Here is a 15,317-nt window from a genome sequence, read left to right on the forward strand (position 1 = left end):
GATAATCAGATCAAGTGTGTTACTCCCTCTTGTTGCCTCTCTAACATGCTGCTATAGAAAACAATCATCCAATAAATCCACAAAAGCCTTGCTAGCGTGCGAGTGACCAAACCACAAGTTGCAGTCAATATATGGGAAGTTAAAATCACCCATTATGAGAAACTCTGACTTACTTGCCCACTCTATTTCTCTATATAATTGTTCATTGTACTTTTATTAGGCCTATTACAAACTCCTACCCTCATTTTTGCTTTCCTAGTGCTTATGTCACATCAGACTGACTCAACATTGAACTGTCCATCTATGTCAACTGGATGCACATCCTTAGATTTTGTGTTTCTTAACTAACAGCATAACCCCTCCTATCCCGACTATCCTTTCTGTACATATTATTCTGCATTCCTTATATTTGTGTGACACCACGTCTCTGATATCCCAACAATATGTGCCTTGGATGTCTTAACCAGTACTTCAAATTCATCAAATTTCTTTTGCTATACTCCTAGCATTGGTACATGCAAGTATACATGCATCTGTTCTTACTCTTAGTTACTCTAACACAGCCCATGTATTTACTTGTTTCACAACTCGCAGCAGTTTCTGAAATCACCAGCAACTTACTTTTCAGGCTGCTGCTCATTCCAATAGAAGCTGTGCAAGAATCATTTCAACTTCTGCCTGCTAATCTATTAGTCTGCGAATCCCCCCAAGCTTGTAGTTTTCCGAATGACCTAACATTGTGTCAATAGCATCAGCAAATATTCTTGCACCCTTTCTATTTATGTGTACTCCATCCCTATAGAAGCAATCGTGTCACAATGTACCTCATCCCTGTAGAAGCAGTTATGTCACAATGTTCTATGATTCAGCAGCATTACACCTTAATTGCAAAGTAATGAAGCACTAATTTGATTTATTTTCAACAATGTAATACAGGCTGGCCTTGATAACGCGATTAATTCGTCCCGCGAGCGCATCGCACAAAACGGAAACACGTTAATCGAATATAATAATCAATAGGAAAAATTATTATTGGTCCTTGACCTTCTGGAATGTCCATAAAGAATTTTAAAAGTACCTTTTTAAATTACTTTAACTGTATGCAATATAAAAGATAATGAAAATAATTATGGAATTAAATGTTTATTGCCAGAAGTTCTGTCTTTTATTTTAGGTGGGAGCTCCTAAAATTGCATTTGTCAAATGCAGCATGACCATCGCCTTGTATAGAGGGATAATCCTCCATAATTGCAAAGGTCCTATAAATCATGGACAGGATACCATGTTCCTTCGTAATTGTCTGTTTACAATGTGTAGAAAATTTCATGTTGATTGAATTGTCACACCCAAGTCTTGAACAACTTTTAGTTTCTTTTCCTCCTAGCTCGTATGTGATACCAGGATTTCTTTTCCCCAATTGCATACCGTTACATATAGTATTAGTACTGGCAAACAATGCAAGAAAGCAAGCTTATACAGCATCAGCAAAAAAAAAATAAATAACTAAACTTCCCATATCACCTAGTTTTTTCTTGAATTTATTCAACCTACTTTTACAACACCAGATGGAAGTTTGTTCTAGCAATCAACTATCCACTGACAAAAAGCAAATTTCCCCATATCTCTGTTGCAGCCATTCTTCCTGAAGTTGAATTTATGCCAACTTGTGTGCAGTCTGAGCAAGAGGAAAGATTCTATCAGCATTGTGCTTACTCAAGCTATTCAAAGCCTTAAACACTTCAATCAGACTTCCTGCAAGGAAGTCTGATTGAAGTGTTTAAGGTGTTTGCCCATATGCAGTACCTTGCATTTGTCAATATTAAACTTCAGTTGCCATTATTTAGCCCATTTGCATAATTTTTGTTGATCTTGTTTCAGTAGTATACCCTGATTACTGTCATTAACCACCCTGCCAACTTTTGTGTGATTTTCAAACTTAGATATTAAGCCTGATATGCTTTCATCAGTATCATTAATAAATATAGAAAGACAACAGTGGGTCAAGAACTGAATCTGGGAGACACCACTAATAACATTTGCCCAAGAAGAGCAGTGGCATTGATAGCCACTCTGCTTTCTCCCACTCAACCATCCCTTTTTTTCTAAAGCATTAACTAGCCCTTAATGCAACACTACTCCAGTTTGTTCAGTAGGCTTTTATATGCAACAGTATCAAAAGTGCTTCTTAAATCTTAGGACCAGGGTATGTCTGCCAGGGGCAAAGGTTGATGACGTTGTAGAGCGGATATCATCTTTTAAGGGCACAAAAGGTGATATAGTTGTACACGTTGGCACTAATGATATTAAGAGTAGGAGACCGGCGGAATTACTTAACAAGTACAGGTCACGGTTGAAAAAAAGCCGTGATTTAGGGTTGAATTTGAAAGTGTCTGCAATTTTGCCCAGACACGATAGGAGGGAGTATATGATGAGAGCCGTGTCGATCAATTCGGCCCTGGAAGGATTGTGCAAGGCTCAAGGGGTAGAATTTTTTTCAGCCTGGTCTGTACTTGTTAACAGGAGAGACTGCTTCTACAGGGATGGGATACACTTAAATAGAAAGGGTGCAAGAATGTTTGCTGATGCTATCGAGGCAGTGTTAGGTGGGTCGGAAAACTGCTAGATTGGGGGGATACAAGGACTAATAGATTAACAGTAGCCACTGGCAGAGGTGAAAGTGATTCTTGCACTGCTTCTATTGGAATGAGCCGCAGCCTGGAAAATAAGATGCAGGATATTTCAGAGACTGCTGGGAATCATTGGCGTACAAATAAACACATAGGTTGTGTTAGGGTAGCTAAGAAAAAGAACAGGTGCATGTATACTTGCGTGTACACCAATGCTAGGAGTTTAGTAAATAAATTTGATGAATTTGAGGTATTGCTCAAAACATCAAAGGCAGATATTGTGGGGATTTCAGAGACGTGGTGTCACACAGATATAAGGAACGAAGAACTGGAATTTGGGGAGTACAATGTATACAGAAAGTATAGACAGGATAGGAAGGGAGGAGGGGTTATGCTATTAGTTAAGAAATACATAAAATCCAAGGAAGTGAAGCCAGTCGACATTGCTGGACAGGGCAGTGTCGAGTCAGTTTGGTGTAACATAAGCATTGGGAGATCAAAATTGAGAGTAGGAGTGTAGTGTAGAGTAGGAGTAGAGTAAGAAAAAGAACAGGTGCATATATTTGCTGATGCTATCGAGGCAGTGTTAGGTGGGTCGGAAAACTGCTAGCTTGGGGGGAGACAAAGACCAATAGATTGACAGTAGCCACTGGCAGAGGTGAAAGAGATTCTTGCACTGCATCTATTAGAATGAGCAGAAGCCTGAAAAACAAGATGCATGGTATTTCAGAGACTGCTGGGAGCCATTGCGGTACAAGTAAACACATGGGTTGTGTTAGGGTAGCTAAGAATAGAAACAGGTGCAGGTATACTTGCGTGTACACCAATGCTAGGAGTTTAGTAAATAAATTTGATGAATTTGAGGTATTGCTCAAAACATCAAAGGCAGATATTGTTGGGATATCAGAGACGTGGTGTCACACAGATATAAGGGATGCAGAACTGCAATTTGGGGAGTACAACGTCTACAGAAAGGATAGACAGGATAGGAAGGGGGGAGGGGTTATGCTATTAGTTAAGAAACACATAAAAACCAAGGAAGTGAAGCCAGTCGACATCGCTGGACAGTGCAGTGTTGAGTCAGTTTGGTGTGACGTGGGCGTTGGGGGATCAAAATTGAGAGTGGGAGTGTGCTATAGGCCTAATGACTCTGATGAGTATAATCAGGAACTGTACAGGGAAATAGAGTGGGCCAGTAAATCAGAGAGTCTTATAATGGGAGATTTTAATTTCCCAGATATTGACTGGAATTTGGGGGCTGGTTACTCACACACTAGCAGGGCTTTTGTGGATTTATTGGATGATTGTTTTCTACATCAGCATGTTCGGAAGGCAACTAGAGGGAGTAATACTCTTGATTTGATTATCAGCAGTGATTCTTCATGCATTAAGAATCTGCAGATAAATGAACCACTAGGTGGCAGTGATCACAGTGTGCTGAAGTGGGATTTACTGAAAGAGGTAACTACCATTAGGGGTAAAGGGAAGGGTTATTGCTTCCGTAAAGGCGACTACGATGGACTGAGACAGTATTTAAATTCTATACAGTGGGACCAACTGATGATGTTACCAACAGCAAATTCAAAATGGGAAGCATTCAAAGAACTTATCTTGGAAGCTACTAGGCTTTACATACCAACTAAGAAATATTGTTCAAGGTTTAGGCCAAAATGGATGTCAGATGAACTAATGAGGCATATGGCAGAGAAGAAAAATGCATGGGATACTTACAAATTAACACATGACACAGAAGCCTATGATAGATACAAGTTGATATGCAACCAAGTTACAAAGGAGGTTAGGCAGGCGAAGGCAGATTACGAGAAATCCTTGGCAAGGGATGCAAAGAAAAACAGCAAAGAGTTCTTTACTTATGTAAACTCTAGAAGGAAGGGGATGAATCAGATTGGTCCACTTGATATTGATGGGTCAACTGTTGATGATCCTGCTCAGGTAGCTAACAAACTAAATGAATATTTTGCATCGACATTCACACATGAGGAGTTATTCAGCAAGGGGAATGACAGAGGTGTATTCAACTCTAGCAGTAAGCTACAGAATCTTGAAATAACTGGGAGTAAAGTGGAGGAGAAACTGTTGAAGATAAACACAAGAAAGGCACCCGGGGTGGATGGGATCTATCCAGTTATATTAAAGGAGGCAGCAAAGGAAGTAAGCAAACCCTTAGCCATAATTATGAGAGCTTCCTTGGACTCAGGGGAGGTACCCATAGACTGGAAATGTGCAAATGTGACCCCAATTCACAAAGGAGGATCAAAGGCTGACACAAGTAATTATAGACCTGTGAGCTTAACTTCTGTTCCAGGAAAATTAATGGAGGCACTGGTTAAAGAAGCACTGCAGGATCATTTAGACAAGACTTCAGTTATAGCTCAGACACAGCATGGTTTTGTTAAGGGGAAGTCTTGCCTGACCAACTTGATTGGATACTATGATGCAGTCACAAAAGAACTGGATGCAGGGAATAACTTTGATATTATATACTTGGATCTTAGAAAGGCTTTTGATACTGTTGCACATGGAAGACTGCTACACAAATTGGAGCAGTGTGACATTGGAGGCAAATTGCTGCTATGGATAAAGGGGTGGTTGAGGGGGAGAAGACAGAGAGTGGTAATCAATGGACACTGCTCATCGTGGACTAATGTTATTAGTGGAGTCCCTCAGGGCTCAGTGTTGGGTCCATTATTGTTTTCTGTATTTATAAATGATATTGATGATGGTATATCAAGCTTAATGTCCAAGTTTGCAGATGATACAAAGGTTGGCAAGGTTGTCAAGGACACTACTGACACTATGCTGCTGCAACAGGATCTGGAAAGGTTGAGCAGATGGGCTGAGAGGTGGCAAATGAAGTTTAACATTGACAAATGTAAAGTACTACACATGGGAAACAGCAACCCCAGAGCAACCTATCAACTCTGTGGTACTACACTGACAGTGGTAGAGAATGAAAGGGACTTGGGGGTGATTGTGCAGGCAGATATGAAGTTCTCTGAGCAGTGCAGACGGGCGGCAAGAGTAGCTCATGGAGTATTGTCAATGATATACAGGAATTTTTCCAGCAGGGATAAGGAGGTCATTATTCCATTGTATAAGGCAATGGTCAGGCCACACCTAGAGTACTGTATACAGGTCTGGAGGCCTCATTTCAAGAAGGATGTAGAGCTGCTGGAACGAGTACAGAGAAGGGCAACAAGATTAGTGAATGGAACAAAGGGTTGCTCTTACGAAGAAAGGCTTAAGTTTTGCAAATTACAGTGTCTGGAGACTACGCACCAGCGAGGTGATCTGATAGAGGTGTATAAAGCCTTGAATGGTTTAAGCATGCTCAATGCTGATGGGATTCTTCCTCTAGCTCAGAAAAATCACCTGAGGGGGCATAAATTGAAATTGAGAAAAGACAGATGTAGGATAGACGTGCGGAAATTTGCCTTTAGCCAGCGGGTGGTTGGTTGGTGGAACAGACTGCCATCCCTTGTGGTGGAGGTTGATAGCCTCAATAAGTTTAAGGCTCAGCTGGACAGGTATTTTGAACGAACAGAGGGGTGAAGTGGAAGTGGGTTTTTTTTTTTTTTTTTTTTGGCTGATGCTGCATAAGCTTGCTTTCTTGCATCAAATGCCTCTACTAATGCTAATGCTAATGCTAGCCCTTAATGCAACACTACTCCAGTTTGTTCAGTAGGCTTTTATATGCAACAGTATCAAAAGTGCTTCTTAAATCTTAGGACCAGGGTATGTCTGCCAGGGGCAAAGGTTGATGACGTTGTAGAGCGGATATCATCTTTTAAGGGCACAAAAGGTGATATAGTTGTACACGTTGGCACTAATGATATTAAGAGTAGGAGACCGGCGGAATTACTTAACAAGTACAGGTCACGGTTGAAAAAAAGCCGTGATTTAGGGTTGAATTTGAAAGTGTCTGCAATTCTGCCCAGACACGATAGGAGGGAGTATATGATGAGAGCCGTGTCGATCAATTCGGCCCTGGAAGGATTGTGCAAGGCTCAAGGGGTAGAATTTTTTTCAGCCTGGTCTGTACTTGTTAACAGGAGAGACTGCTTCTACAGGGATGGGATACACTTAAATAGAAAGGGTGCAAGAATGTTTGCTGATGCTATCGAGGCAGTGTTAGGTGGGTCGGAAAACTGCTAGATTGGGGGGATACAAGGACTAATAGATTAACAGTAGCCACTGGCAGAGGTGAAAGTGATTCTTGCACTGCTTCTATTGGAATGAGCCGCAGCCTGGAAAATAAGATGCAGGATATTTCAGAGACTGCTGGGAATCATTGGCGTACAAATAAACACATAGGTTGTGTTAGGGTAGCTAAGAAAAAGAACAGGTGCATGTATACTTGCATGTACACCAATGCTAGGAGTTTAGTAAATAAATTTGATGAATTTGAGGTATTGCTCAAAACATCAAAGGCAGATATTGTGGGGATTTCAGAGACGTGGTGTCACACAGATATAAGGAATGAAGAACTGGAATTTGGGGAGTACAATGTATACAGAAAGTATAGACAGGATAGGAAGGGAGGAGGGGTTATGCTATTAGTTAAGAAATACATAAAATCCAAGGAAGTGAAGCCAGTCGACATTGCTGGACAGGGCAGTGTCGAGTCAGTTTGGTGTGACATAAGCATTGGGAGATCAAAATTGAGAGTAGGAGTGTGCTATAGGCCTAATGACTCTGATGAGTATAATAAGAAACTGTACGGGGAAGTAGAGTGGGCCATTAAATCAGAGAGTCTTATAATGGGGGATTTTAATTTCCCAGATATTGACTGGAATTTGGGAGCTGGTCACTCACACACTATCAAGGCTTTTGTGGATTTATTGGATGATTGTTTTCTACATCAGCATGTTCGGGAGGCAACTAGAGGGAGTAATACTCTTGATTTGATTATCAGTAGTGATTCTTCATGCATTAAGAATCTGCAGGTAAATGAACACTAGGTGGCAGTGATCACAGTGTGCTGAAGTGGGATTTACTCAAAGAGGTAACTACCATTAGGGGTAAAGGGAAGGGTTATTGCTTTCGTAAAGGTGACTACGATGGACTGAGACAGTATTTAAATTCTATACAGTGGGACCAACTGATGATGTTACCAACAGCAAATTCAAAATGGGAAGCATTCAAAGAACTTATCTTGGAAGCTACTAGGCTTTACATACCAACTAAGAAATATTGTTCAAGGATTAGGCCTAAGTGGATGTCAGATGAATTAATGTGACATATGGCAGAGAAGAAAAATGCATGGGATACATACAAATTAACACGTGACACAGAAGCCTATGATAGATATAAGTTAATCTGTAACCAAGTTACAAAGGAGGTTAGGCAGGCGAAGGCAGATTACGAGAAATCTTTGGCAAGGGATGCAAAGAAAAACAGCAAGGAGTTCTTTACTTATGTAAACTCTAGAAGGAAGGGGATGAATCAGATTGGTCCACTTGATATCGATGGGTCAGCTGTTGATGATCCTGATCAGGTAGCTAACAAACTGAATGAATATTTTGCATCGACATTCACACATGAGGAGTTATTCAGCGAGGGGAATGCCAGAGGTGTATTCAACTCTGGCAGTAAGCTAGAGAATCTTGTAATAACTGAGAGTAAAGTGGAGGAGAAATTGTTGAAGATAAATACAAGAAAGGCACCTGGGCTGGATTGGTTCTATCCAGTTATATTAAAGGAGGCAGCAAAGGAAGTAAGCAAACCCTTAGCCATAATTATGAGAGCTTCCTTGGATTCATGGGAAGTACCCATGGACAGGAGATGTGCAAATGTGACCCCAATTCACAAAGGAGGATCAAAGGGCGACACAAGTAATTATAGACCTGTTAGTTTAACTTCTGTTCCTGGAAAATTAATGGAAGCACTGGTTAAAGAAACACTGCAGGATCATCTAGACAAGACTTCAGTTATAGCTCGGAGACAGCATGGTTTTGTTAAGGGGAAGTCTTGCCTGACCAATTTGATTGGATACTATGATGCAGTCACAAAAGAACTGAATGCAGGGAATAACTTTGATATTATATACTTGGATCTTAGAAAGGCTTTTGATACTGTTGCACATGGAAGACTGCTGCACAAATTGGAGCAGTGTGGCATTGGAGGCAAATTGCTGCTATGGATAAAGGGGTGGTTGAGGGGGAGAAGACAGAGTGGTAATCAATGGACACTGCTCATCGTGGACTAATGTTATTAGTAGAGTCCCTCAGGGTTCGGTATTGGGTCCATTATTGTTTTCTGTATTCATAAATGATATTGATGATGGTATATCAAGCTTAATGACCAAGTTTGCAGACGATATGAAGGTTGGCAGGGTTGTCAAGGACACTACTGACACTATGCTACTGCAACAGGATCTGGAAAGGTTGAGCAGATGGGCTGAGAGGTGGCAAATGAAGTTTAACATTGACAAATGTAAAGTACTACATGTGGGAAACAGCAACCCCAGAGCAACGTATCAACTCTGTGGTACTACACTAACAGTGGTAGAGAATGAAAGGGACCTGGGGGTGGTTGTGCAGGCAGATATGAAGTTTTCTGAGCAGTGCAGATGGGCTGCAAGAGTAGCTCATGGTGTATTGTCGATGATATATAGGAATTTTTCTAGCAGGGATAAGGAGGTGATTATTCCCTTGTATAAGGCAATGGTCAGGCCACTCCTAGAGTACTGTATACAGGTCTGGAGGCCTCATTTCAAGAAGGATGTAGAGATGCTAGAACGAGTACAGAGAAAGGCAACAAGATTAGTGAATGGAACAAATTGGTGCTCTTACGAAGAAAGGCGTAAGTTTTGCAAAATACAGTGTCTGGGGACTAGGCACCAGCGAGGTGATCTGATAGAGGGTATAAAGCCTTGAATGGTTTGAGCATGCTCAATGCTGATGGGATTCTTCCTCTTGCTCAGAATAATCACGTGAGAGGGCATGAATTCAAATTGAGAAAAGACATGTAGGATAGACGTGAGGAAATTTGCCTTTAGCCAGCGGGTGGTTGGTTGGTGGAATAGACTTCCATCCCTTGTCGTGGAAGTTGATAGCCTTAATAAGTTTAAGGCTCAGCTGGACAGGTATTTCGAACGAACAGAGGGGTGAAGTGGAAGTGGTTATTTTTTATTTATTATTATTTTTTTATTTTATTTTATTTTTTTTTTAGCTGATGCTGCATAAGCTTGCTTTCTTGCATGAAATGCCTCTACTGATGCTAATGCTAATCTAAGTATAAGATATCAAAACTAATTTTTGCATCTTTTTCCTTTGTTACTGCATTGTAGTATCCAATCAGATTGGTCAGATAAGATTGCCCCTTCACAAGTCCATACTGTGACTATTACGATTGCATTCCTGTCTTGGATGGTGATGAATTACTTCTTTATCCAGTGACTCCATAATTTTCCCTGGAACAGCAGTCAAGTTAACAGGTCTGTAATTACTCATCTTACCCTTTGATCTCCCCTCCCCCCCATTCATGAATTTGGAATAAATTTGCACATTCCCAGTCGACAAGGACTTTCCCTGAATCCAAAGATGCCCTCATAATTATAGCCAAGGGGTTGCTTACCTTTTTTGCTGCTTCCCTTAATATATAATTGGCTAGATTCCATCCACTCCAGCCTTATGTTTTGCTCAAACTTTCTCTTTCACTTTCCTGTTTGTTATCACAAAATCGGTTAGCTTCCTGTAGAAGCATTAAACTTTAGTAGTCATTTTTTGGACTGTGTGTAACCAATCCACTGTTAGTTGTCTGACAGCACTCAACTCCACTGTAACCAATCCACTGTGAAGAATCATGAGCTATCTTGAATACGTAACCACTCCTCCTGCCTTAAAATAATCAGCAAACTTAGTCAGCTTCCTTAGATAGCCTTGTCAATGTCATTTATGAAAGTTAGAAATTAGTAGGGGAGCTAACATTTAAGCCTCAAGGGGCTCAATGTGCATGCTGGTCTACCCTGAAGACAATCCTCTGTCTCCTGTCTTTTAGACAGCCTATGGTTTAGAATAGGATTTTTACAAGTTATTCCAATTCTTTCAGTTTATATAGAAGCCTTCCATGAGGGATGGTATCAAATATTTTACTCAAGTCAAGATATATAATGTCAACATACCATACTATCCCTGTCAGGATGGTCCTGAACTGCATCCTTAACTACAGACTTCACAGTCTTCTCTACCACAACCATCAAAACTTGGCCTTTAGTTACTCAACTCCTCTTTAGCACTACCTTTGCCGATTGGAGAAACATTTAATACTTGTCCAATCCAAGAGGATTTTTCTGGGGTCAGATAATGCTCTCATTAGCATTTCCAATGGTTGAAAACATTCACATGCTGCATTCTTAATTGGAATAAAATAAAAGTGAATATATACCATCCTCCCTTGGTGTCTTGCTATTCTTTAATACCAGTAGCTTTTTCAAATGCTTCTCTGAGATCAGTATTAGGATCAAAAGATTTTAAGTATTATTTAAACCAAGGAGAGGAGAAACAGAAATTGCACAGATCATTTCATTTTCCATTCTTGTAATTCCAAATGAAAAATGAAGTTGAGAATAGTCACAATCTCTATTGGAGAAGAGACCATTATGAAGTTGTGATCCGCAGCACCTAGGGAATAAGTGATGTTAATTGAGTAGTTTAAAGATTTTTAGTGATGGGAAAAAAACTAAGAGGTGTGTGTGTGTGTGTGTGTGTGTGTGTGTGTGTGTGTGTGTGTGTGTGTGTGTGTGTGTGTGTGTGTGTGTGTGTGTGTGTGTGAGGATTATTTTTGTGTTCTAGTCAGTAAATGAACAAGACAAGTTGTGTAAGCAACATTAGTAATAGCAAAAGCTTCAGCTCACTCCTAAAATGGAAACCAGGCTGACTTGCAATTATTAATCTCCCAGGGAAATTTACTTTGCTGTCAGAAAAGTTAGAGTGAAGCAGTTTCAAAGAAACAAATTCAAAAAAACTAATAAATTTTTAAGGTTAAGAGAATGATAGAAGCAACAAATGAATCTGACAAAATGAGGATCATAAAGCAAATATTGGTTTAGTCAATTAGTGATTGAGATTCTCTCAGAAAAAAAGTGCATCTTAGCAAATTGTAGATGTAAATAGACATCATTGCTATTAGCACTGAGACTACATATCCAGGGTGTCGATAAAGTCCATGTTAACTTTAAAACTGCAATAATTTAGGTTCTGTATGAGATAAAAACAATTTGTAAAATGCAATGGGCAGGTAATTTATTCTAGTTTTTAGGATATGTAATCATAAGATTGTGATTCCGGTTGTGTTCCAATAATGTCATTAATTGCACTTGTGATCCTGGTACAAAGAGCAAGGTTTTGAGGCATAAACCACACTTTTAATATTCCAGTGGGGACAATTTGGGTGTGCAAGCTGGCAAGCAGTTAGTCCACCTTTGGCAATCCAACTGTTTGGATAGACTTTGTTTAAAAATTATTGAACGTTCTGAGTGAATTGGCAAGGTGCTCCATCTTGCTGAAAAATTGTGTTGGCTTCAATTCTTAATTGTCTTAGTTCAGAAATAAAGAAAAATCATATAGCATTGCAAGATAACTATAATTATTAACCACTGTTTCTTTAATTAACTTTAAGGGAATCACTTTCATAGGAGCTCACATGTGATGAGTATGGGTTTGGCACATCCAGGGTCCTGAGCTGGATATCATCATTCTTCTCTTTCTTGGTGATTCCTTTCTACTCCTCTCTCTCTCTCTCTCTCTCTCTCTCTCTCTGGATAACTCAGAATTTTTTTTTTTTTTTTTTTTTTTTGACTGGTGCAGCCTAAGCCTCAGGCTTCCTTGCACCTTATGGCTAATAAGAATAATAATAAATAATGTTCCCAAGATTTCTTGTGGTTTCTCTGTCCCTCAAATAAAGAAATTATGGCAATTAGCTTTGCCACTAATATGAAACGTTGCTTCATTACAAAACAGTAGATTGTCAAGAGATAAGATGCTGTTTTCAATATTTTCGTTAAACTCATGACAGTAAGCTAATCTCACATGGTAGTCCTTTTCCAGTAACATTTCATACATTTGAATCTTGTAGGGTAGCTTATGCAAATACAATCTAAGAATTTTGTGCACTGTTGCTTTAGGAACACAGAGTTCCAGAGATGCCTGTCTTGCTGAAAAGTTTCCATAGCCTCCTTGTTTAATCCGGCCCTTCTGGCTTGCAGTGTATTATTAATGGAACCAGTCTGTTTAAACTTCTTCATCCAGTTTGATATTGAATTTCTATACAGTGCTTTCTTTGCATAATGTGTTATAAATTTTCTTCTGACTGCTGATATAGACTTAAGCCCTGCTAGCCAAAGGACGCAGTTCACTTCCTCTTCTTTTGGCTTCAAAATAATAATAATTGTAGAGTAGATTATCTGAAAAATTAAAAGATAAAATTGGAGTGAAAGAAATAATTAGAAATAACTAGTTTTTATGTACAAAAATAATTTTTGTACATAAAAACTAGATAATATCGGTGTAGATACACCATGGATAACTCTTAAGAAACTACGATGGTAGTGTGGGAGGCATCATTTGTTCTGTATCTCATATTGTGCTCTTCCTTCACAACGAGTTGCCATGGTATTGCACTACCTCGAGTAAGTAATGCTTCACTAATAGAGAAGACTATTGTTACTTATTCTCAGTGAGAACCACCACCACCCAGACGGCACAGTTTCAAAGCTATTGGCCTATCATCGGTGGGTGGGCAGGTACCCTGATATTGCAGACATGACAACCCAGTTGTGAAGATAATCACACAGTATGAGATATGCCAAAAGGTTTATATGATAATATTTAAAATTAACTAAATGCAGAAGGCATAATACGTTAAGAGTAAGAGTTTAATATCTATATAATATCGGTGTAGATACACCATAGATAACTCTTAAGAAACTACAATGGTAGTGCGGGAGGCTTCATTTGCTCTGTATCTCATGTTGTGCTCTAAGAGTTATTTATGGTGTATCTACACTGATATTATATAGATATTAAACTCTTAATCTTAACTTATTATGCCTTGTGCATTTAGTTAATTGGCACCTTCGTAGCCAGGTGGGCAGGAGCAGCAGTACGTAGCGCACGCTTCTTGATTAGACCGGGGTTCGAGCCCTTGACCAATGAATACGGAGGATGTGGAAAGGTCAGGGAACGACTACCGCATATCCCGGAGCAATATGGCCTTAGTTGCTAATGCTCCTAAAAACCAAACAACAACAACATTTAGTTAATTTTAAATATTATTTTGAATATATTTAAATTTTATCCTGTTAGATGAAAGCAGAAAGACCAACGCCACTGTCAATAACCATTATGGCTCTTACAAAAATGGAACATGCTCTTTTAGTAAAACTGTTCTACCAGAATAACAGTAACGCTAATGCAGCACCATGTGAATATCGGAAACTTAAAGGTTTGCATAAAGGACCACGTATCTTGAAGTAAATGACAATTTTTACATGTGTGCAGCGCTGTTTTCCCTGGTGGTGGAAATGTGAACTAATTTTTTTTTCTTCTACAGATCGCTTCCCTATACCCTAAATTACATAACCACCGATTTTCACAGTGCTAACTCTAACCGTTTTGACACTAGGGTCTCCTGAATAGGGAAACTTATTTTATAACCACCTGGTATTTTACAGATTGTTTTTATCTCATATAGAATCTAAATTATTGCAGTTCTGAAGTACACAAGGACTTTATGGATACCCTATATTTACGAAACAGAATGAGTACTGTTTGAGAGGTTTAATTATTTTGCAGGTAAGTTTGTTCCTTTAGTTTGATTGTTCATGATGTATTGATATAAATGAAGTAAAAGTTGGAAGTGGATAACATGTTGATTGAATTGATGAAACTTTTAATGTGCATCACACAGCAATACAGTGAGCTCCTCAGCATAGGCCGCCTCCGTAGCCAGGTGGGAAGGAGCAGCAGTGCGTAGCACACGCTTCTTGATTAGACCGGGGTTCGAGCCCGTCACCACCAAATACGGAGGATGCGGAAAGGTCAGGGAATGACCACCGCATATCCCGGAGCAATATGGCCTTAGTTGCTAATGCTCCTAAAAACCAAATAACAAACAAACAATCCTCAGCATAACACTGTCCGTGGTGCTTATTGTATGCACACTATGAGGTGTGATCAGAAAGTTCATGGGACTGATTTTATATCTTGAAATCGTATGCAAGTTGTAAGATGATACCTTATTTACTGACTCATCTAAACATGACTAATGTCTAGTTCAGACAACTTTCTAGACATGTTCAGTTCTCAGCTAGATACACGAATTGCCCATTTATCTTCAGTTAGTCTGAATTAGTGTATTGATAGAAGTTGATTTATGCATTTTGTCACATTTTAAAATGAACGATTTTACTGAGAGTAGAATTTGATGCAAATTCACTTTGAGAAGATGCTGTGTGTGTCATTCAAAGACTTTCAGCAGTTAGCAAAATTCATAGAGGGCTGCTGGTCTTTCAAAGTTGATCCTCACTCTGTCAGCCTTTCACTTCAAAAACCAGTGATTCAATCACTGTTCGTGTGTTTGTGTGATCTATCTGATCAGGAGCAAACAACGTTTAACTGTATGTGATATTACCAGTGAAATGGGTATTTCTTGTAAGACATTTCAGTT

General features: G+C 39.4%; 1 protein-coding gene across 1 annotated transcript in view; it reads left to right on the forward strand.

Annotated features, from left to right (window-relative positions):
• The first annotated feature begins 818 nt into the window (after positions 1-818).
• LOC150080748 (oxysterol-binding protein-related protein 11-like) overlaps positions 819-15,317 on the forward strand; it is a 147,557-nt gene continuing 133,058 nt past the window's right edge. The window contains exon 1 of the mRNA XM_090380806.1: positions 819-892. Coding sequence (XP_090236932.1) covers positions 819-892 — 74 coding nt within the window. The remainder of the gene's footprint in view (positions 893-15,317) is intronic.

This window comes from Mastigoproctus giganteus, chromosome 9, assembly GCF_048544385.1.
Source record: "Mastigoproctus giganteus isolate SK-2022 chromosome 9, ASM4854438v1, whole genome shotgun sequence".
In the NCBI taxonomy this organism is placed as follows: Eukaryota; Metazoa; Arthropoda; class Arachnida; order Uropygi; family Thelyphonidae; genus Mastigoproctus; species Mastigoproctus giganteus.